The sequence below is a fragment of the Heptranchias perlo genome, chromosome 3 (genome assembly GCF_035084215.1).
Source record: "Heptranchias perlo isolate sHepPer1 chromosome 3, sHepPer1.hap1, whole genome shotgun sequence".
Taxonomy (NCBI): Eukaryota; Metazoa; Chordata; class Chondrichthyes; order Hexanchiformes; family Hexanchidae; genus Heptranchias; species Heptranchias perlo.
Genome location: NC_090327.1, coordinates 16,815,942 through 16,838,821, shown reverse-complemented (window position 1 = coordinate 16,838,821; position 22,880 = coordinate 16,815,942). Strand labels below are relative to the sequence as shown.

At 42.2% G+C, this 22,880-nt stretch overlaps 1 protein-coding gene across 1 annotated transcript in view; it reads left to right on the top strand.

The window, feature by feature from the left end:
- The window catches only part of vapal (VAMP (vesicle-associated membrane protein)-associated protein A, like), a 107,405-nt gene that overhangs the window by 24,723 nt on the left and 59,802 nt on the right, over nt 1–22,880 (top strand). Inside the window, exon 2 of the mRNA XM_067978325.1 lies at nt 17,024–17,176. Within this exon, the coding sequence (XP_067834426.1) occupies nt 17,024–17,176 (153 nt within the window). The remainder of the gene's footprint in view (nt 1–17,023; nt 17,177–22,880) is intronic.

Below are 22,880 nucleotides of genomic sequence, written 5' to 3'. Positions count from 1 at the left end.
TGCAGCATTAAAGTTGTAAACCCCAGATTCAAAACTAGTGTGAAATTGCATGACTGTGATATTTTCTCAATTTTTATATATGCAGCTTATTTACAAAATTTAGTTTTGTCGAATATTTTCAGTATTGTGACTGTCAAAGATACTACACAGAAAAGTAAAGCAAATTGACCATGCTTTGCACATATTAAAAACCACTGCTGCAGACAACTGGCTTACCTCTGGTTAATGCTTTTCCTCGTTGGTCTATTCAAGATTAGAAGCATACATGGGTAATTTTGGGCCTAAATTTGCATATTTCCATACTAGGATGCTACTGTTCCAAAAAAAACCTTTTCAATTGCAGATTGATTCTCTCTTCATGGCAGTAGCTATGACTCTAGCTACTGGTTTTTTTTAGCCTATTTAAAATACTTCAAACTTGACTATAATTGGGGTTTGAAATTGATATTTACATGCTTATGTTGTGAAATTATAATGGAAATGTGAAAATAAAACTTATCCTTTGGAGGTGGCTTGAGAAGTTAAAGCCTGTCATTTTTCAGCAGCATTTTGTTCTACTGCACAAATCTAGGGTACTAATGAAATGTAGTCATAAGCATTTTAACGCCCTTGTTTTTAAATGGTTGGGTCTTAAAATTTCTGAAAGTTATATCATTTGAACACTAAGGTCATTGGAAATCCACATTGATGTGGATCTGATGGAGAGAGGGTGAAAGTAAATTAATTTAATAGTTGATTTTGCCCAGAATCTCAGTTCTGTGTCAGGAATTCCAAAGCAGAGCTTCACCAGTTTAACAAGCTGTGACTATCTGATTTTAAACTGAAACTTTGAGGGAGAACAGATGGGGATATGGAGTGAGTGGAAGGGAGGGGCAGGGAAGATGAGTTGTGGGTGGTGCTTATACAAGTGTAGTTGCTCTGGTTTCTCTAAACGTAAAGAAAGTTCAATTACAAAAACAAGTGATTGTTATTCCAATTTTCACAGACTCTCCTCCCTCACTGTTTACTTGCCATATATAGCACATTAAATATTTTTGTAATTGTAGGCCTGGTTTTTATGAAGTGTTTGCATTTCAAATCAATTGGTATGGCTTTTACATGTACAGGGTTTTTTTCCTTGAAAAATTAATAGGAGTTCATGTACCTACAAGATTTCAAAAAGTGTAATGTTTGTTGATGAGCACACCCTTCCCCTGGACCCAGGACTTGGGGGACAATGCCTATTGGAGTCACTGCTTCAGCTGTTCGTTTCTGTTGGTTGAATGTAGGTTTCTGTATTGTCATACAGGAAGGTGCATGTCTTTTTAGACTGTCTATGATCCAGTCAAAATGTGCCTGGACTGCAATACAACGCCTGCATTTTTAAGGCGCACTAGTAGCATTGATTTAGTTTGAGAGAGAGAGACTGTAGAGGCACCTGCTTTCCTGCTGGTTTCTATGATGTTGTCAAACATGTCCTGAGGATCAGACAATGTGGAGAATGCTGAGGCAGAGCTTCTCCAACACTGATAACTGTTTTTAAAGATGTAGTTGTGTAAATAAGGACAAGAGCAGGAAAAACACTGCTGGTGTGTAAATGCTTGAGTTTCAGTTATAAGCTGCTGTTGATCGTCATACATGAGACACTTTTTTTGCCATCTTGAAGGTATGTGAATGTGCCCTATCTGGCTTTCTTATTGGAATGATATTAACGACATGCCCGCAGTTAGTTAAAAAATATGGTATTGGTAATATTTCAGAGATGGTGCTCTTTTTGGAGAGCCACTTGAACTTCGCTTACTAATTCTGTAGTTTTAATTTTAAGTCCTTCTATATTGTTACTGCTTTTAGCTAATTTTTCATGTACATTAATTCAGGCTGTGTTGCTGTTGCGTCTACTGCTGGAGGTACTGGAGAGTGGGTAGGGGCACATTATAGATGTTCTGCTCTTTGTAGGGAGTGATGAGATTGGGAACTGAAGGTGGGGATTGTTTTTAAATGAACTTTTTCAATTTATGCTCTTTTTATGGGTAAGTGGTGGGGTGGTGGAGAGAAAGGGGCTGATTTTGACATATGAAAGGAGATGGCATGGAAACTAGAACTGAATCTGTCGAGGATACAAACAGTATACGCTGCTGTATCAGTGAATGCTCTTAAGGATGAATAATTCTGATGTAATTCTTGCAAGTTTACCGAGGAATAATCAGCATTGATATTTTTTCAACAAAGTTTGTTGAGAGATTGTAACAAGGTTTACTCTTTTTTTGTCTCACTGCTCCATCACTGATCTTGTTCTTGCTTCCTCTTTATGTGTACATTAAAATTCGTGAGACTTCTTGTTTCTTCTTGTCACGAGTTTGTAATACTAGTGTGACATTTGGTAAGGCTTAGAGGTAACGCCTACTTCTATTACCTATGCTCAGGTCTACTGTGAAGGATGAAAGTATGGTAGCAATATTAAATATTTTATATCAAGTTTTATAAATGATGGAAGTGAGAATGTAGCTGTACCAGAGGAAGAGCTGAAACAACTTAAGATAAATGTAGAAAAGGAATTGGTTCTGAAAAAAAAATAGGAGAGCTCAAAGTTGATTAGCCACTGGGCATCAATGGCATGTTGAAAGAAGTCAGAGAGGAGAAAGCAGATCTGGTTGCAATTTTTCAATCCTCAAATATGCAAATTATGTCATGGAGCGTAACCAGTGTGACACAGTTGTTCAGGAATTGAACGAAGGATAAACCAGGTAACTCTTAACCAGTATGTTGTGGTCGAATTCTTAATTTAAGACAAATTAGCAAGCATTTAAAGTTTCATATTTATCAATTTCGCCAACATAGATTTGTTAAGTGAGTCCTTTTGACAAATTTAATGCGTTATTTTTGAAGAAGTGAACAATTGAAGTGATCGTGCAGTAGATGTAAAAAATGGCTCTTTCGAAAGGTGTTGAATAAGGTGACTCAAGGTTCGTTGGAAAAATTCAGGGTATGGTGCTGAATGCATTTTTGTTCTTTGTTCCTGTAATGATTTGAACTTGGGCACAAGGAACACAATCTCAGTTTGCGGCTGACAGAAAAGTAGGGGGTTTGGCAAATAGCAAGGCGGACTCTAAAAGACTTCAGTAAGACATTTAATGGAATGGTCAGACTGGTGGCAGATGCAATCTAATCTGAATAATTGTGAAATAATACAGTTTGGGAGGAGAAACCAGGAATTGTACTATACACTCAATGAAAGGACACAAAATTATGGGTGAACAGAGAAACCTCGGGGTTCAGATACGTATTCTGAAAGTGTGAGTGTAGGTTGATAAAGTAATTTTAAAAAAAAGTCTGTAGAATTTTGCATCTTATAAATGGGGACATAGAATTGCATGGAATGTACAGCATAGAAAAAGCCATTGAGCCCAACAGGTTTATGCTCCTCATGAGCCTCCTCCCTCCCTGCTTCATCTAACCCTATCAGCATATTCTCCTAATCATTTCTCCCTTGTGTTTATCTAGCTTCCCCTTAAATGCATCTATACTAGTCGTCTCAAATACTTCTTGTGGTAGCAAGTTCCACATTCTCACCAGAAGTTTCTCCTGAAATCCCTGTTGGATTTATTAGTGACTATCTTATATTTATGGCTCCTAGTTCTGGTCTCCCTTCTCTCCACCCCCACCCCCCACCCCAATTTCTCTACGTCTACCCTTTCATAATCTTAAGGACCTTTATCAGGTTACCCCTTAGTCTTTTTTCTAGAGAAAAATGCTCCAGCCTGTTCGATCATTCCTGATAGGTATAACTTCAGTTCTGGTATCGTCCTAGGTTAATTGTTTCTGCACCTTCTCCAGTTCCTTTTTTTTATAATATGGAGACCAGAACTGTTCACAGTATTCCAGTATGGTCTAACCAAGATCTTATACAAGATGTGGAGATGCCGGTGATGGACTGGGGTGGACAAATGTAAGGAATCTTACAACACCAGGTTATAGTCCAACAGTTTGACTATAGTCCAATCGTCCAACAGTTGGACTATAACCTGGTGTTGTAAGGTTCCTTACAAGGTCTTATACAAGTTCAACATAACTTGTTTGCTTTTCAGTTCTATCCCTTTAGAAATGAACTCCAGTGCTTGGTTTGATTTTTTAATGGCCTCATTAACTTGTGTCGCTTCTTTTAGTGATTTGTGTATCTGTACCACCAGATTTCTCTGCTCCTCTACCCCATTTAGACTCCTATTATCCAAGCAGTATGTGGCCCTCTTATTCTTCATAAGTACAAGAGTAAGGAAGCAAAGATATTTATACAAAATGTTGGGTAGGCTACAATTAAGATGCTATGTGATGTTTTGGGCAGCCCATTATAGAAAGGGCATTAAAGCTGTTGAGCGTGTACGGTGCAGGTTCAGCAGGGATGGGAAATGATAGTTATGAGGAGGGGCTTGAGATGCTGGGACAATTTCCACTAGAGAAAAGAAGGCTAAGAGGAGATTTAATGGAGGTTTTTGAATCAATAGGAAAGGCTATTTTCTCTAGTCGGGTTATGAATTTACAAACTTTATTAAGTCATGAGAGAGGCTAACAAAATTTTCTTCAGTGAGTTGTTGGAGGATGGAATGTTTTGCCAAAATTTTGATTTGTTGAGGCAAAGACCATTGCGTCATTTAAGGGAAAATTGGATATATGCTGGAGGCGGAAAAGATACATGGGCAGCACAGAGCCGTGGTATTAACTTTGGATTATCCAACCAAGTCCAGGCACAGACACATTAGCAGTCTCCTGTACAGTAAACGTCTGTGGTTTTTTAAAAAAAACAACCAACATCCTGCCTCTTGACGACATCATCCGAAAACACGTTAGGTTCCACATGTATGCTGATGTTATCGGGTACGGTAGCATAGTGGTTATGTTACTGGACTAGTAATCCAGAGGCCTGGACTAAAATCCAGAGTCATGAGTTCAAATCCCGCCATGGCAGCTGGCGAATTTAAATTCAATTAATTAAATAAAAATCTGGAATTAAAATACTAGTATCAGTAATGATGGCCATGAAACTTCCGGATTGTCGTAAAAACCCATCTGGTTCACTAATGTCCTTTAGGGAAGGAAACCTGCCGTCCTTACCCGGTCTGGCCTATATGTGACTCCAGACCCACAGCAATGTGGTTGATTCTTAATCGCCCTCTGAAATGGCCCAGCAAACCACTCAGTTGTAAAATCTCGCTACGAAAAGTCATAAGAATAAAACCGGACGGACCACCCGGCATCGGACCACTAGGCACCGGACACAACGGCAAAACACCAAGCCCAGTCGACCCTGCAAGGTCCTCCTTACTAACATCTGGGGACTTGTGCCAAAATTGGGAGAGCTGTCCCACAGACCAGTCAAGCAACAGCCTGACATAGCCATACTCACAGAATCATACCTTTCAGCCAACGTCCCAGACTCTTCCACCACCATCCCTGGGTATGTCCTGTCCCACCAGCAGGACAGACCCACCAGAGGTGGCGGTACAGTGATATACAGTCAGGAGGGAGTGGCCCTGGGAGTCCTCAACATTGACTCCGGACCCCATGAAATCTCATGGCATCAGGTCAAACATGGGCAAGGAAACCTCCTGCTGATTACCACCTACCGTCCTCCCTCAGCTGATGAATCAGTCCTCCTCCATGTTGAGCACCACTTGGAGGAAGCACTGAGGGTAGCAAGGGCACAAAATGTACTCTGGGTGGGGGACTTCAATGTCCATCACCAAGAGTGGCTCGGTAGCACCACTACTGACCGAGCTGGCTGAGTCCTGAAGGACATAGCTGCTAGACTGGGCCTGCGGCAGGTGGTGAGTGAACCAACACGAGGGAAAAACTTACTTGACCTCGTCCTCACCAACCTACCTTCGCAAATGCATCTGTCCATGACAGTATTGGTGGGATTGACCACCGCACAGTCCTCGTGGAGATGAAGTCCCGTCTTCGCACTGAGGACACCATCCAACGTGTTGTGTGGCACTACCACCGTGCTAAATGGGATAGATTCAGAACAGATCTAGCAGCTCAAAACTGGGCATCCATGAGGCGCTGTGGGCCATCAGCAGCAGCAGAATTGTATACCAGCACAATCTGTAACCTCATGGCCTGGCATATTCCTCACTCTACCATTACCAACAAGCCAGGGGATCAACCCTGGTTCAATGAGGAGTGCAGAAGAGCATGCCAGGAGCAGCACCAGGCGTACCTAAAAATGAGGTGCCAACCTGGTGAAGCTACAACTCAGGACTACATGCATGGTAAACAGCGGAAGCAACATGCTATAGACAGAGCTAAGCGATTCCACAACCAACGGATCAGATCAAAGCTCTGCAGTCCTGCCACATCCAGTCGTGAATGGTGGTGGACAATTAAACAACTAACGGGAGGAGGAGGCTCTGCAAACATCCCCATCCTCAATGATGACGGAGTCCAGCACGTGAGTGCAAAAGACAAGGCTGAAGCGTTTGCAACCATCTTCAGCCAGAAGTGCCGAGTGGATGATCCATCTCTGCCTCCTCCCGATATCCCCACCACCACGGAAGCCAGTCTTCGGCCAATTCGATTCACTCCACGTGATATCAAGAAACGGCTGATTGCACTGGATGCAGCAAAGGCTATGGGCCCCGACAACATCCCAGCTGTAGTGCTGAAGACTTGTGCTCCAGAACTAGCTGCGCCTCCAGCCAAGCTGTTCCAGTACAGCTACAACACTGGCATCTACCCGACAATGTGGAAAATTGCCCAGGTATGTCCTGTCCACAAAAAGCAGGAAAAATCCAATTCGGCCAATTACCGCCCATCAGTCTACTCTCAATCATCAGCAAAGTGATGGAAGGTGTCGTCGACAGTGCTATCAAGCGGCACTTACTCACCAATAACCTGCTCACCGATGCTCAGTTTGGGTTCCGCCAGGACCACTCGGCTCCAGACCTCATTACAGCCTTGGTCCAAACATGGACAAAAGAGCTGAATTTCAGAGGTGAGGTGAGAGTGACTGCCCTTGACATCAAGGCAGCATTTGACAGAGTGTGGCACCAAGGAACCCTAGTAAAATTGAAGTCAATGGGAATCAGGGGGAAAACTCTCCAGTGGCTGGAGTCATACCTAGCACAAAGGAAGATGGTAGTGGTTGTAGGAGGCCAATCATCTCAGCCCCAGGACATTGCTGCAGGAGTTCCTGAGGGCAGTGTCTGAGGCCCAACCATCTTCAGCTGCTTCATCAATGACCTTCCCTCCATCATAAGGTCAGAAATGGGGATGTTTGCAGATGACTGCACAGTGTTCAGTTCCATTCGCAACCCCTCAAATAATGAAGCAGTCCGAGCCCGCATGCAGCAAGACCTGGACAACATCCAGGCTTGGGCTCATAAGTGGCAAGTAACATTCGCGCCAGACAAGTGCCAGGCAATGACCATCTCCAACAAGAGAGAGTCTAATCACCTCCCCTTGACATTCGACGGCATTACCATCGCCGAATCCCCCACCATCAACATCCTGGGGGTCACCATTGACCAGAAACTTAACTGGACCAGCCATATAAATCCTGTGACTACGAGAGCAGGTCAGAGGCTGGGTATTCTGCGGCGAGTGACTCACCTCCTGACTCCCCAAAGCCTTTCCACCATCTACAAGGCACAAGTCAGGAGTGTGATGGAATACTCTCCACTTGCTTGGATGAGTGCAGCTCCAACAACACTGAAGAAGCTCGACACCATCCAAGATAAAGCAGCCCGCTTGATTGGCACCCCATCCACCACCCTAAACGTTCACTCCCTTCACCACCGGCGCACAGTGGCTGCAGTGTGTACCATCCACAGGATGCACTGCAGCAACTCGCCAAGGCTTCTTCGACAGCACCTCCCAAACCCGCGACCTCTACCACCTAGAAGGACAAGAGCAGCAGGTACATGGGAACAACACCACCTGCACGTTCCCCTCCAAGTCACACACCATCCCGACTTGGAAATATATCGCCGTTCCTTCATCGTCGCTGGGTCAAAATCCTGGAACTCCCTTCCTAACAGCACTGTGGGAGAACCGTCACCACACGGACTGCAGCGGTTCAAGAAGGCGGCTCACCACCACCTTCTCCAGGGCAATTAGGGATGGGCAATAAATGCTGGCCTCGCCAGCGACGCCCACATCCTGTGAACGAATAAAAAAAAAAATGACATCCAGCTCTCGCTCATCACCACCTCTCTCAAGCCCTCCATTGCCTCTGTTGTCAGTCTGTTTGTCTGATGTCCAGTCCTGTATGAGCCGCAGTTTCCTCCAATTAAACATTGGGGAAGACCGAAGCAATTGTCTTCGGCCCTCCCAAAAACTCCGTCCCCTCATCACTGATTTTCACCGCCCCCCCCCCCCCACTGTTAACTGTCGCAGGCTGTACCAGACTGTTCGTAACCTCTCAGTTTTATTTGACCCTGAGCTCAGTTTCTGATACCCGATCTTCTCCATCACAAAGACTGCCTACCTCCGTGGCATTGCCTGTCTCCACCCCTGCCTCAGTTTATATGCTGTTGAAACCCTAATACATGCTTTTGTTATCTCCAGACTCGACTATTTCAATGATCTCCTGGCCGGCCTCCAACCCTCCATAAACTTGAGCTCATGCAAAACTCTGCTGCCTGTATTCTAAACCACACAACGTCCTGCTCACCCATAACTCTGGTGTTCGCTGACCTACGTTGGCTCCCGGTCCACCAACACCTTAATTTTAAAAATCTCATCCTTTTTTTTCCATTCATGAGATGTGGGTGTCCCTGGCAAGGCCAGCATTTATTGCCCATCCCAAAGTGCTCTTGAGAAGGTGATGGTGAACCACTGCAGTCCGTGGTGATGAAGGTACTCCCACAGTGCTGATGGGTAGGGAGTTCCAGGATTTTGACCCAGTGACGATGAAGGAACGGCAATATATTTCCAAGTCAGGATGGTGTGTGACTTGGAGGGGAACGTGCAGATGGTGGTGTTCCCATGCACCTGCTGCCCTTGTCCTTCTAGGTGGTAGTGGTCACGGGTTTGGGAGGTGCTGTCGAAGAAGCCTTGGTGAGTTGCTGCAGTGCATCTTGTAGATGGTACACTACAGCCACAGTGTGCCGGTGGTGGATGGGGTTCCAATCAAGTGGAGTGCTTTGTCCTGCATGGTGTTGAGCTTTTTGAGTGTTGTTGGAGCTGGACTCATCCAGGCAAGTGGAGAGTATTCTATCTCACTCCTGACTTGTGCCTTGTAGATGGTGGAAAGGCCTTCGGGAGTCAGGAGGTGAGTCACTTGCTGCAGAATACCCAGCCTCTGACCTGCTTTTGTAGCCACAGTATTTATGTGGCTGGTCCAGTTAAGTTTCTGGTCAATGGTGACCTCCAGGATGTTGATGGTGGGGGATTTGGCAATGGTAATGTCAAGGAGAGGTGGGTGACTCTCTTGTTGGAGATGGTCATTGCCTGGCAGGTGTCTGGCACGAATGTTACTTGCCACTTATCAGCCCAAGCCTGGATGTTGTCCAGGTCTTGCTGCATGCAGGCATGGACTGCTTCATTCTCTGAGGGGGTGCGAATGGAACTGAACACTGTGCAATCATCCGCGAACGTCCCCATTTCTGACCTTATGATGGAGGTAAAGTCATTGATGAAGCAGCTGAAGACGGTTGGGCCTCGGACACTGCCCTGAGGAACTCCTGCAGCGATGTATTGGAGCTGAGATGATTGGCCTCCAACAACCACTGCCATCTTCCTTTGTACTAGGTATGACTCCAACCACTGGAGTGTTCCCCCTGATTCCCATTGACTTCAGTTGTACTAGGGCTCCTTGATGCCACACTCTTAAATGCTGCCTTGATGGCAAGGGCAGTCACTCTCAGCTCACCTCTGGAATTTAGCTCTTTTGTCCATGTTTGGATCAAGGCTGTAATGAGGTCTGGAGCCGAGTGGTCTTGGTGGAACCCAAACTGAGCATCGGTGAGCAGGTTATTGGTGAGTAAGTGCCGCTTGATAGCACAGTCGACGACACCTTCCATCACTTTGCGCGTGGACTCGCATTCAAATCCCTTCATGGCCTTGCCCATCCCTATTTCTTTAACTTCCTCTAGCCCTACAACCCTTCAAGAACTCTGGTGTCTCGTGCATCATCCACTCTCTTCGCCCTACCATTGACAGCTGTGCCTTTAGCTGTCTAGGCCCTAATCTCTGGAATCCCCTTCCGAAACCTGTGTCTCCGTCTCCTTTTCGTCTTTTAAGACCCTCCTTACAGCTTATCTCTCTGGCCATGCTTTTAGTCACATGTCCTAATTTGTTTCTTTGGCTCGTTTTTCGTTATTTTTCTTATGCTCCTGGTGAAGCACCTTGGGATGCTTTCCTACCCTAAAGGCGTCATATAAATGCAAGTTGTTTTGCTGCCTGATGTTTCCCCAATATTTTCCTGCTGGCCCTGACCACGAATAAATACATAAATAACTCACTGTCATTTGAGCTGCTGGTTCCTATTCTTACTTGCTGCAGAGATGGTGTTGACATTTTAAAAGCAAGTATTCCAAAAACATTGGTTATTCTTCCTTGCTCTAGGTTGCACTTTTCTCAGCCTGTTGCAATTAACAGTTGAAAGACATACTATTTCCTCCAATGAAGTATGAGCAAGGCCACACACAATTCATATATTCGTATTTACATCAGTAGGTCAGCATTAAGTACAGTGTAGGATTTCAAAATACTTGTGTCTATTTGAGGACAACGTAGCTGCTACCATCTTGATTTGATCCATATTGTCCCAAAATTATTAGAGGGCATCCTGTTTTATTTGTAAACTTACTCAGTGCTGCCTAAAATTATGAAAACTTCAGCTGCTTTTTGGACTCGTCTTTTTTTTGCAGTTCCCTCCAACAAAAGTTGACGTATTGGCTTTAAAAGCATAATGTCTAAGTGGACTTCTTTCTTCAGAAAATGGTTCTCTATGTATGTAGGCTATCTGCAGTCAGAAACGTGTTTAATGCAGAATTACATGTGGCAATGGATAGTTTTTGCAGGCCTAGAATACTTCATAATTGAAATTTTATGGCTCACAGTGTTGAACTTGAGACCCGAGTGTTTAATCATGGTACAAGGATTTAATCTGAATTTGGTGCAGAGTTGTATTAGGGCTACTGGTTTTATCCTTTTGAAGTAGGACTTAATATCATGGGTTGAAAATTGTAACGGTATCTATGTCACAATTTTTGCAAAGGTAAAATTGCATGGATTAACTTTGAATAGTGAAATTAAGTTGTGCACAACTAAATTATTTGCTGAACACATTAGTTTCCATGTGATTTTAAATTGGCAATATTCCCTCTCCATGTTAACAATAGCAAGAATGAATACTAAAAATTCTTGAAATTAGAAGTGAAATCAAAAAGTGAACAGCATAATTGGAAAAGTGAAAGATAAATTGAAGAGGTAAGTAGAATTGTCAATGCGCTCCTTCAAAATTACATAAACATTTATATTTGAAATTCTCATCACTATGGTCACTCTATAAAAGTGAATTGGTGTTGAAATTTGATTTCAGATTTAAGTCGATCTGCATTGTAGTGACTTAGTGGTCCTCTATCTTTTGTTTTTGCTGCTATTTTGTTAGCAATTCGTGTGAGAGGGGGGAGATTATCCCCCTCTTTGCAATTGAATGGAGCAAGTTAAAACAACATTGTGAAATCAAGAAATTAAGTGTTGATGATGCTGTCACTGACCTAGAATTTGCTGGGGCGGGGCATCTTGCTGTTTGCCCTGTTGGTTAGACTACCCCCCCCTCACCTTTTAGCTCAAGTTGGTAAATAACTGAGCCAACAGTCTATTTCCTTAACCGATGAGATTTAAGGATCGAGAAATAAACCGGAATGACAAAGGAAATGAAGTACAAGTGTCATATTAGGTACAACAACAACTTGCATTTATATAGCACCTTTAATGTATTTAAAAAGCCCCAAGGTGTTTCACAGGAGTGATTATCAAACAAAATTTGTCACCGAGCTACATTAGGACAGATGAACAAAAGCTTGGTCAAAGAGGTAGGTTTTAAAGAGCATCTTAAAGGAGGGTAGAGAGGCGGAGAGGTTTCGGGACGGAATGCCAGAGCTTAGGGCCTAGGCTACTGAAGGCACGGCCACCAATGGTGGAGCGACTAAAATTGGGGATGCACAAGAGGTAAGAATTGGAGGAGCGCAGCGATCTCGAAGGGTTGTAGGACTGGAGGAGGTTACGGAGATAGGGAGGAGCGAGGCCATAGAGGGATTTGAAAACGAGGATGAGTAGTTTAAAATCGAGGTGGTCCTGGACCAGGAGCCAGTGTAGGTCTGTGAGCACAGGGGTGATGGGTGAATGGGTCTTGGTGCGAGTTAGGAGACGGGCAGTAGAGTTTTGGATGAGCTCAAATTTATGGAGGTTGGAAGATGGGAGGCTGGCCAGGAAATCATTGGAATACTGAAGTCTAGAGGTAACAAAGGCATGGATGAGGGTTTCAGCAGCAGATGAGCTGAGGCAGGGACGGAGACGGAAGTAGGTGGTCTTGGTGATGGAGCAGATGTGTGGTCGGAAGCTCATCTCTGTCAAATAGGACTGCAAGGTTGTGATTGGTCTACAGAAAAAGAAATGGAGAGGGAAAGAAAGATTGGATTAAGAGAGAGGGGAAAAAAGGAGATAGAAAGGAAAAGTAGAAGAAAAAATTTGTAATAAATTTTAAAAATCTCTGAAGAATAGTTTACTATCTGCAGGAATGAGACTCCACAGTTTCAAGTGTTCCCTTTCTGGGCCAGAAAGGTTGAGTGGCATTGCAGGAACATAAATCTGGTCATTAAAAAGCTCCTTACACTGTTCTGTACCAGCCCTAACTTTCTGCGGTGAATTTAATTGGTAATTAATGTGCAACTGTAGCAATTTCTTGAAACTCACGGGGAAGTTGATGGAGAGCTGTCATTTTCACAAGGCTAATGGTGGAGTGGGGCAAATCATCCAGCAATTTGTGGCGATTCCTTCCTCATTGGCTATCTCCTCTTCGCCATAAATTGGTGGACGATTTACACACTAATAACAGTGCGTATTAAATCCGCTGTTATTTTGCCAGCAAATTCTGGCCCATTGTTTCCCAGTTTCTGCTCGCAAATCTGTAAAGCGGGATAATCAGAGTGCAATGTTACCCATTACAGAGCTCGTATACCACCTAGTGGCCTACTTTAATGCAGAGATGAGCACAGGTACCTATGCTGTGTGTCCTAGGGCAGAGTAATTTTACAACACCAAGTTATAGTCCAGCAATTTTATTTTAAATTCACAAGCTTTCGGAGACTTCCTCCTTCCTCAGGTAAACATTTACCTGAGGAAGTCTCCGAAAGCTTGTGAATTTAAAATAAAATTGCTGGACTATAACTTGGTGTTGTAAAATTGTTTACAATTGTCAACCCCAGTCCATCACCGGCATCTCCACATTAGGGCAGAGTTGTCCAAGCTTTGGTCCTCATGGGACAGACACCATGGGTGTGTAATATGGATTCTCAGGGGCCATGTATCAAGCTTAAATCCCTACTTACATTAGTTTGTATATATCTCAAGTTGTTGATTGGAATATGATGTGGAGATGGGTTCATGTCACGCTACACGTTACCCCACCAGCGAACAAATGTTATCTGTTTTTAATATAATGGGTCATTTGCTGGCTTTCTCTGCCTTCCGGATGTTTCTGCCCCTCTCTGTTTTTTTTCCTGTTTGTTTTTTTGTTGAATGTGTATTCGGGGGTTCTGCAGGTGACACCTCTCTGTCTGAACACGGTGATTGCCTTGGCAACGGGCAGTTGCAGGGGCATTCTGTAAACACCATGTATTGTTCTATATGTATAAATGCGTAGGCTTCGAGGAGCTCCTGAACATTTACCTGAGGAAGGAGGAAGCCTCCGAAAGCTTGTGAATTTAAAATAAAATTGCTGGACTATAACTTGGTGTTGTAAAATTGTTTACAATTGATGGGAATAGATATTGGTGTTCTGATTTGAGATTTATCCACCAATGAGGCGACAGTTTTAAGAACAGCCTTTTTCAAACTCCAAGCCCATAAAATTCAAACAGGACAAACCAGTGAGTAAGAGTTGCCAGGGCTTAGGGCCACATGCAGCCCTCGGGTCACAGGTTGGATATCTCGGCATAGGAAACCCAACAAGTAATTAACAAACAAATTTCATTTAAAAAAAAGTGGCTTTTCTTGTTTTCCTGAAAGGTGTGTGGTGGGGTGGGGGGGGTGGGTCGGTGATGGCATTATAACATAGTAACTGATCACAAGTGTAGTATCAAAGGATCATAAATAGACAGTGTTGTTGTTTGGGACAGAATGATCTTAAAGCACTTGAAAAGCTCACATCAGACCAATATGCTCAGCCTGCTTTCATAAGACTTTTATCTTGCATTTTTTCATTATAGTTTATATTCCCAAATTGGGAGAATAGTCCATGATCCTGAATTCATCTATCAATGTAAAATCGACTACTGACTCTATGTCCATTATCATCTGTATTGTGCCTTTTAAGCAGTTCTTGTCTTGTTGCATTGTTACCAGTGTGTGGAAGGAAACAGATTGGCATATTTTTGTGAATTGCACTTAATTACAAAAGAATGCTTGGTTGGAGAGCCACAGGTTATTGATTCCTTTTGCATTTAGGGATGTTGTCTGTTTCCTTTTAAGTTATTACCAGATGAGGGATGGTTTTGCAGACATTTGGAAATGCAGTCTACTGATTGAAGGCCATGTTTTTGACTAAAAATTTAAATCATACAATATTTGAATTAGACAATGTGAATAACACAGTAAAGTGGACTTTTTGTTTTGTGCTCTTGGAAATTTCCCACAACTCATATGTAAATCTTAATCTAGTGTTGAAAACCTCGTGTGATGTATACAATTTAGTATGATGCAAATTTGTGAACAGAAACCTCAAGCCTTTTTAAAAAAAGTTAACTGCAGTGGGACTTCCTCCCAGTAAATTTTAATCTCGATTCTGAAAAACTAGATACTAAATTCTAGTCGTCATTTTATAAGTAATTGAAATACCCCTGAGATTATTAATGTCCATAGAATTTATGAAAAATTAACTTGGATTTCATATGTTGCCTTACTTTATCCTCATTGCTCCCACCAACAGCAACCCCAGTACTTCATCCTCAAATTACATTGCTCAAAATCCTCTCCCCAGACGCAACCTGAGTTTGGAAAGATGAATTCTATGATTCTACAGTTTTTCATAGTTCAAATGGACATTATATGACCATTTCACAGATTCATCATTATGCTTTACTGAAATTGAAGTGTTAACACTGAATTGGTTACAGCTATAACAAACTAGATGGGCAAATTTAGTAAATCTACTGTATTTAGTAATTTCCTTGATCAGAAAATGTTTTTTTTTGGGGGAGTGAGCTGGGTGAAGGAGAAAAAGGGGAAACAGAGGAAAGGGGCAGTTTTTTTTTACAAATAATATTTTGACACTGCTATGCATTATCCCTTCTCATTCTCCTTCTCAAGCTTTCTGCAGCTTTTAACATGGTCACACCATCCTCCTCCAATGCTACTCCATCGTTCAGCTTGGTGAGACTGCTTTTGCTTGGTTCCACTCTTGCCTATCCAAGTGTAGCCAGAGCATCTCTAGCAATGGCATCTCTTCTCAGACCTCATTGTCACCGTGGGAGTTCCCGAAGCATCCATTCTTGCCCCCTACTTTTCCTTCTCGACATAGTGCCTATTCCACAGACATGGAGTCAACTTCCAGTGTATGGTGATGACACCCAGCTCCACTTCCTCACCACCTTTCTTGATCCCTCTAATGCCTTTTCGCTTGTCTGACCTCCAATCTTGTTTCCTCAAGATAAATACCAAAGCTGGCAAATTTGGTTCTGCCATGAACTCCATACTCGTGCTACTTACTCTATCCCTCCCCCCTGGTCAGTATCTTGTTTTGAGCCAGACTGTTAACATCCTCAGCAGACAGTTTGACTCAGAGCTGAGCTTCTGATCCCATATCATTTCTATCATAAAGATTCCCCACTTCACCTTTAATGTTGCCTACCTCCCGACTGCTGCTGAAATCCTTATCTATGACTTTTGTCACCTCCACACTTAAATATTCCAAGCTGGCTGGCCTCCCATCCTCCACTCTCTGTAAACTTCAGCTCATTCAAACTTTGCTACCTATGTTCTACACGGCCGAAATCCTGCTCGTCCATCACCCCTGTCCCCGCACATCTACGTTGTCTCCTGGTACCCCAACATCTCAAATTTAAAATTCTCATCCTTGTGTTTAAATCCATTTCTGGCCTTTCCCCTCCCTATCTTTGTAACCTCCTACAATCTTCCTTCTCTTATACATACGTCCGTCCGTCCGTTGGTCCCACCACCACCACCACCACACCGCCCTCATGTCCTTTAAGACCTTTCCGTAAAACCCACCTTTGATCAAACTTGTGTATGCTGATCCTAATTTTTAAACATGTTCTCAGCAAGAAGTTTTCTTCATTATGCCTCTGTGAAGAGCTTTGTAACATCTTTGTTAAAAGATGCTATGTAAATGTCAGTTGTTACATTTTCAATCAAATTATTGAAATAACACACATCTATATTTCAGAGCTCTTGAGATTCCAAAATGGAGTTTAAAGCTGCGTGCTCCCCAATCTTTATATTTATGTAAGGAAAGTTATTATACATTGAAGATGGGACTTGCTATGGAACATGTATCTCCAGGGTAATACAGAATCAAAATCAAGTACCACCAGAAGTAGTTAAGGTGAATAACATAGATGCATTTAAGTGGCAGCTAAATTAAACAAATGAGGGAGAAAGGAATAGGAGGTTATGTTGATAGGGTTAGATGAAGAGGGGTGGGAGGAGGCGCGTGTTGAGCATAAACACCGGCATGGACTGTTGGGCCAAATGGCCTGTTTCTGTGCTGTACATTCTATGTAATATTAATTGGCTGTGAAAATGTTATGTGAATTCAAGTTCTTCATTCTTTATTAATGTATTTTTTTGTGTATATATGTAGGTCCATTTACAGATGTAGTAACTACAAACCTTAAATTGAAAAACCCAGCAGATAAGAGGGTATGCTTCAAAGTGAAGACTACAGCACCGCGCCGGTACTGTGTACGGCCTAACAGTGGGATTATTGACCCTGGATCAACTGTTACTGTTTCAGGTAAGAATGAATGCAAAATTGGGATAGTCTTTAACAAATGTAAAAGTAATTGATTATTTTTAATAGGCCACTAAAAACATTTTTGCCCTTATTAGGATTAGTTGAAAATGGTGTTGCTCTTAGTTTAGAGTAGAAAATACATTAAATTTGATATGTTAAAACTATATGCATCCAACTGTCTGCCTTCTAATTTGAGATTCATATGTGCAATGCTGAGTGTCATAATGTTCATAAATAAATGTATGATTATGACCCTATGACTGTTCAGCTAAACTGTAAATAGTACAGTGGCTGCTGTATTAAAATAGATAGCAAATACCAGCCTTTTATTAAATTTGCAGACAGCATTTCAAACAGAATAGATTGGGGTCATCAGCTGACTATTGTTTGTTAGATTCGACTTCAGAAAGTTGCAATTTTTTGGTTGACACATTGACTATATAATTGTTAACTACCCAATAAAATGACTAGATTTGCATTACAGTTTTGTGTTGTATCACAGGGTTTAGGGCTAGAACATTCTTAAATCGTTCTCTGGGTACCTGACACTGTTTATATTCTAAGAATTTAAAGATTTAAATTTGCTAGCATTTTTATTGGATGCAGCAATGCATTAGTTTGTATTTGTCAGTAAGCATTTTTCCTGGCACCCTTTTTGTTTGAAAATGCTAAGTTCTCTTACCTCGACAACTTAGTGGCTCAATTCGATCTTTGTTTGTTTTAATAGTTAGCTGAGTAAATAGTCCAAAGTGCACAAATTCACCAGTGGAGCAGTCCAGATGTGAGCCATACATGTTTCCACACCTTATTTATGCATCACAATCAAAGTCAAACCTGATCTCTTGTATTTGAGAGTCTATCAGATGAATCACATTAAACATACATGAATGTCATAATGTTTATGTTGGATTCTGATTTGTGCATGGACCCAAAAATGCAGCAATGTCTGGAATTGACTCTGGTAACGGGGAGATTTAATAAGTTGCATCACATTTAAAAAAAATATTGAACTTTAAGGATCAAACTTTTAGAGTTGGTCTGACATTTTCTTGTTAGATTTGTTTATTTTTTCCCTTCCAGATTTCTCACTTTCTGTCCTTTCACTTTCTGTTCTGAGACTCCTGCTAAACTATCTTCCCCAGGCACTGGTCACCTTCTGGAATGTTATTCAAATGACTTTTTTTTGTGTCCGGGTCTAGATGGTGAATGTTGACATGCTATTTTACCACGAGGGGCATTACGGCCAATCCGAATCCTGTGTTTATCCACTTTCTAGCAGGAGTCACTGAATAGCAAGTAGGAGCAAGAACTGTAGCTGACGAGTTTTCCCTTCCCAGCCCAGAGGTACTGAAACTAATTCTAGCACCTTGCCACCCTGACTGAAATTAGTTATCTCAGTACATGGGGGATCAAACTTAGGTCCTTCTGGGCCCGATGGTACCAATTAAGCCATTAGGAAGCTGGACCACTTTTTTTCCCCTGTTTTTGGTTTAATAATGGAGATGAATATGAACAAATATATCTTATTGTCCAAGTTATTAAAATGAGTAAGGACTTAAGAAATAGGAGTAGGCCATACGGCCCCTCGAGTGTGCTCTACTATTCAATAAGATCATGGCTGATGTTCTACCTCAACTCTGCTTTCCTGCCCTATCCCCATATCCCTTGATTCCCTTAGTGTCCAAATATCCATCGATCTCAGTCTTGAATATACTCAACGACTGACTATCCACAGCCCTCTGGGGTAGAGAATTCCAAAGATTCACGATATTAAATGCATTTATTGGGCTAGTAATAATGCTATCATCATGATTTGAATTGAGGTCTGCACGGACACAGAGTGCTGTAACTATTTGTGGTTTTAATATTGGGATTGGAAATCAGGAAATGGCAGACTTACGAAATTGCTACTTTATCCGTTTTCACAGTGGATGGAGAGGATAAAGTACCAGAGATAGAAGGAACACTGAACATAAATCAAGGGGAGGAACGAACTAGATTCAATACAAGTTTTTAAAAAAAAAATGGTGATGGAGAAACTAATGAGATTAAAGTTAGATAAATCTCCAGGACCCAATGGTTTCCACCCCAGGGAATTAAAAGAAGTAGGTGAAGAAATTGCTGATGGGTTAGTCATGATCTTCCAAAACTCTCTTGATTCAAGAATTGTTCCTTTTTGGATTGGAAAACTGCTAATGTAGCTCCATTATTTAAGAAGGGTAGGAGAGATAAACTCGGAAATTATAGGCCTAATGTTGGTTGTGGGGAAGTTACTAGAATCTGTTATTAGGTAGTGACTGAGCATTTGGATAAATATGAGCTGATGAGAGAGAGCCAGCATGGATTTGTAAAGGGTAAGTTATGTCTAATGAACCTCGTTGAATTTTTTGAGGAGGTAACAAATGTGGTAGATAAGGGAGTGTCTATGGATGTTATTTATATGCACTTCCAGAAGACATTCGACAAAGTTCCACATAAAAGACTGTTAACAAAAATGAGAGCATGTAGAAATGGAGGCAACCTATTAGCTTGGCTAGGGAATTGGTTAGGAGGTTGGAGACAGAGCATGGGGATAATAGGTATGTACACAAAATGGCATGATGTGATTAGCATGTCCCCAAGGGATCGGTATCATAGTATGGTACAGCACAGAAGGACACCATTTGGTCTATTGTGCCTGTGCCAGCTTTTTGAAAGAGCTATTCAATTAGTCCTACTCCCTCACTCTTTTCTCATAGTCCTGTAATTTAGTTCCCTGCCCTTCCAATTCCCTTTAGATAGTTATTTTGAATCTGCTTCCACCACTCTTTCAGGCAATGCATTCCAGATCATTATAACTCAGTGTTAAAAAAAAAATGTTTCCTCACGTCGCGTCTGGTTCTTCTGCCGATCACCTCAAATCTGCATCCTCTGATTACCGACCCTTCTGCCACTGGAAACAGCTTCTTCTTATTTACACTGTCAAAACCATTCATGATTTTGAACACCTCTATCAAATCTCAACCCCAGCTTCTCCAATCTCGCCACATAACCGAAGTCGCTCATCCCTGCTACCATTTTAGTAAATCTCTTTTGCACCCCCTCCAAAGCCTTGAAATCCTTCCTAAAGTGTGGTGCTCAGAATTGAACACAATACTCCAGCTGAGGCCTAACCAGTGTTTTATAAAGGTTTAGCATAACTTCCTTGCTTTTGTACTCTCCACCTCTTTTACTAAATTGTAAACAATTTTACAACACCAAGTTATAGTCCAGCAATTTTATTTTAAATTCACAAGCTTTCGGAGGCTTCCTCCTTCCTCAGGTGAACGTTGTTGGAAATGAAATCCTCGAAATGAAATCGCATTTATAATTCACAGAACAATGCTTGGTGAGTACAGACAGTTTTTTCAACTGTCCGTTGCCAAGGCAATCAGTGTGCAGACAGACAGGTGTTACCTGCAAGGTCTCCGAATATACAAATCACCAAAAAAAACCCCCAAAAAAACAAAAAAAACAGAGATAGAGAGGTAGAAACATAGAAAAGACAGCAACTGACCCGTTATATTAAAAACAGATAACATTTGTTCGCTGGTGGGGTAACGTGTAGCGTGACATGAACCCAAGATCCCGGTTGAGGCCGTCCTCATGGGTGCGGAACTTGGCTATCAATTTCTGCTCGACGATTTTGCGTTGTCGTGTGTCTCGAAGGCTGCCTTGGAGTACGCTTACCCGAAGGTCGGTGGATGAATGTCCATGACTGCTGAAGTGTTCCCCGACTGGGAGGGAACCCTCCTGTTTGGCGATTGTTGCGCGGTGTCCGTTCATCCGTTGTCGCAGCGTCTGCATGGTCTCGCCAATGTACCATGCTTCGGGGCATCCTTTCCTGCAACGTATGAGGTAGACAACGTTGGCCGAGTCACAGGAGTATGAACCATGCACCTGGTGGGTGGTGTCCTCTCGTGTGATGGTGGTATCTGTGTTGATGATCTGGCATGTCTTGCATCTTTGCGGAGTCTGGGATTAGCGATAAAAGGAGGAGGGAGAGAGCGAGCGGAGCGTGGGATCAGCGATAAAAGGAGGGATCCTGGGCTTTTACTAAAGCCCAGGATCCCATATGCTTTTTTAACAGCTATCTCAAATTGTCCTGCTACCTTCAAAGATTTGTGTACATACACCCCCAGGTCTCTCTGTTGCTGTACCCCCTTTAAAATGTACCATTTAGTTTATATTGCTTCTCCTCATTCTTCCTACCAAAATGTATACTTCACACTTCTCTGCATTAAATTTCATCTGCCACGTGTCTGCCCATTTCACCAATCTATGTCCTCCTGAAGTATGTTACTATCCTCCACATTGTTTGCTATATTTCCGAGTTTCGTGTCATCTGCAAACTTTGAAATTATACCGAAGTCCAGTTCATTAATATATATCCAAACAGAGCAATGGTCCTAATACTGACCCCTGGGGAACACTACACTTCCCTCCAGTCTGAAAAACAACCGTTCACCACTACTCTCTTTCTGTCCCTTAGCCAATTTTGTGTCCATGTTGCTACTGTCCCTTTAATCTCATGGGGTTTAATTTTGCTTACAAGTCTATTATGTGGTACTTTATCAAATGCCTTTTGAAAGTCCAATTACACATCAACTGCACTACCCTCATCAACCCTCTCCATTACTTCATCAAAGAACTCAATCAAGTTAGTCAAACATTTTCTTTTAACAAATCTGTGCTGACGTTCATTTATTATCCCGTACTTTTTTCTAAGTGCCAATTAATTTTGTCCCGGATTATATTCTCTCAAAGTTTCCCCACCACTTATGTTAAGCTGACTGGCCTGTAATTGCCGAGTTTATCCCCCTCCTCCTTTTTGAACAGGTGTATAACATTTGCAGTTCACCAATCCTCTGGCACCACCCCCATATCTAAGGAGGATTGGAGGATTGTGGCTAGAGCCTCTGCAATTTCCACCCTTACTTCCCTCAGTAACCTAGGATGTAACCCATCTGGATGGGTGACTTTTCTACTTTGAGTACTACCAATCTTTTAAGTACCTCCTCTTTATCTATTTTTATCCTATACAATATCGCTACTACCTCCTCCTTTACTGCTACATTAGCAGCATCCTCTTCTCCAGTGAAGACCAATGTGAAATATTCATTTAGTACCTCAGCCATACTCTCTGCCTGCACAAGATGATCTTTTTTGTCCCTAATCAGCCCCAGCCTTCCTTTGACTTTTTTACTATTTGTGTTTATAAAAGACTTTTGGGCTCCCTTTTTGTGTTAGCCACTAATCTAATCTCATAATCTCTCTTTGCTCCTCTTATTCCCTTTTTAAAATCTCCTCTGTACTTTCTGCATTTAGCTTGGTTCTCCACTGTATTATGAACCTTACATTTGTCATAAGCCTTATTTTTTTGTTTCATTTTAATCTCTAAATCTTTAGTTATCCATGGAGCTGTAGCTTTGGATGTTCTTCCTTTCCGCCTTGTGGGAATGTGTCTACTCTGTACCCGAACCAGTTTCTCCCATTGTTCAATTGCTGTTTTACCCACCAATTTTTGATTCCAATCCCTCCTCCAGTTAAGTATTTTTATGCTTGATTGTTCCTAGTCTTTTTCCATAACTATTCTAAACCTGATGATATGATCACTGTTCACCAAATGCTCCCCCACTGAAACATGCTTCACTTGCCCTATTTCATTCCCCAGAACTAGATCCGG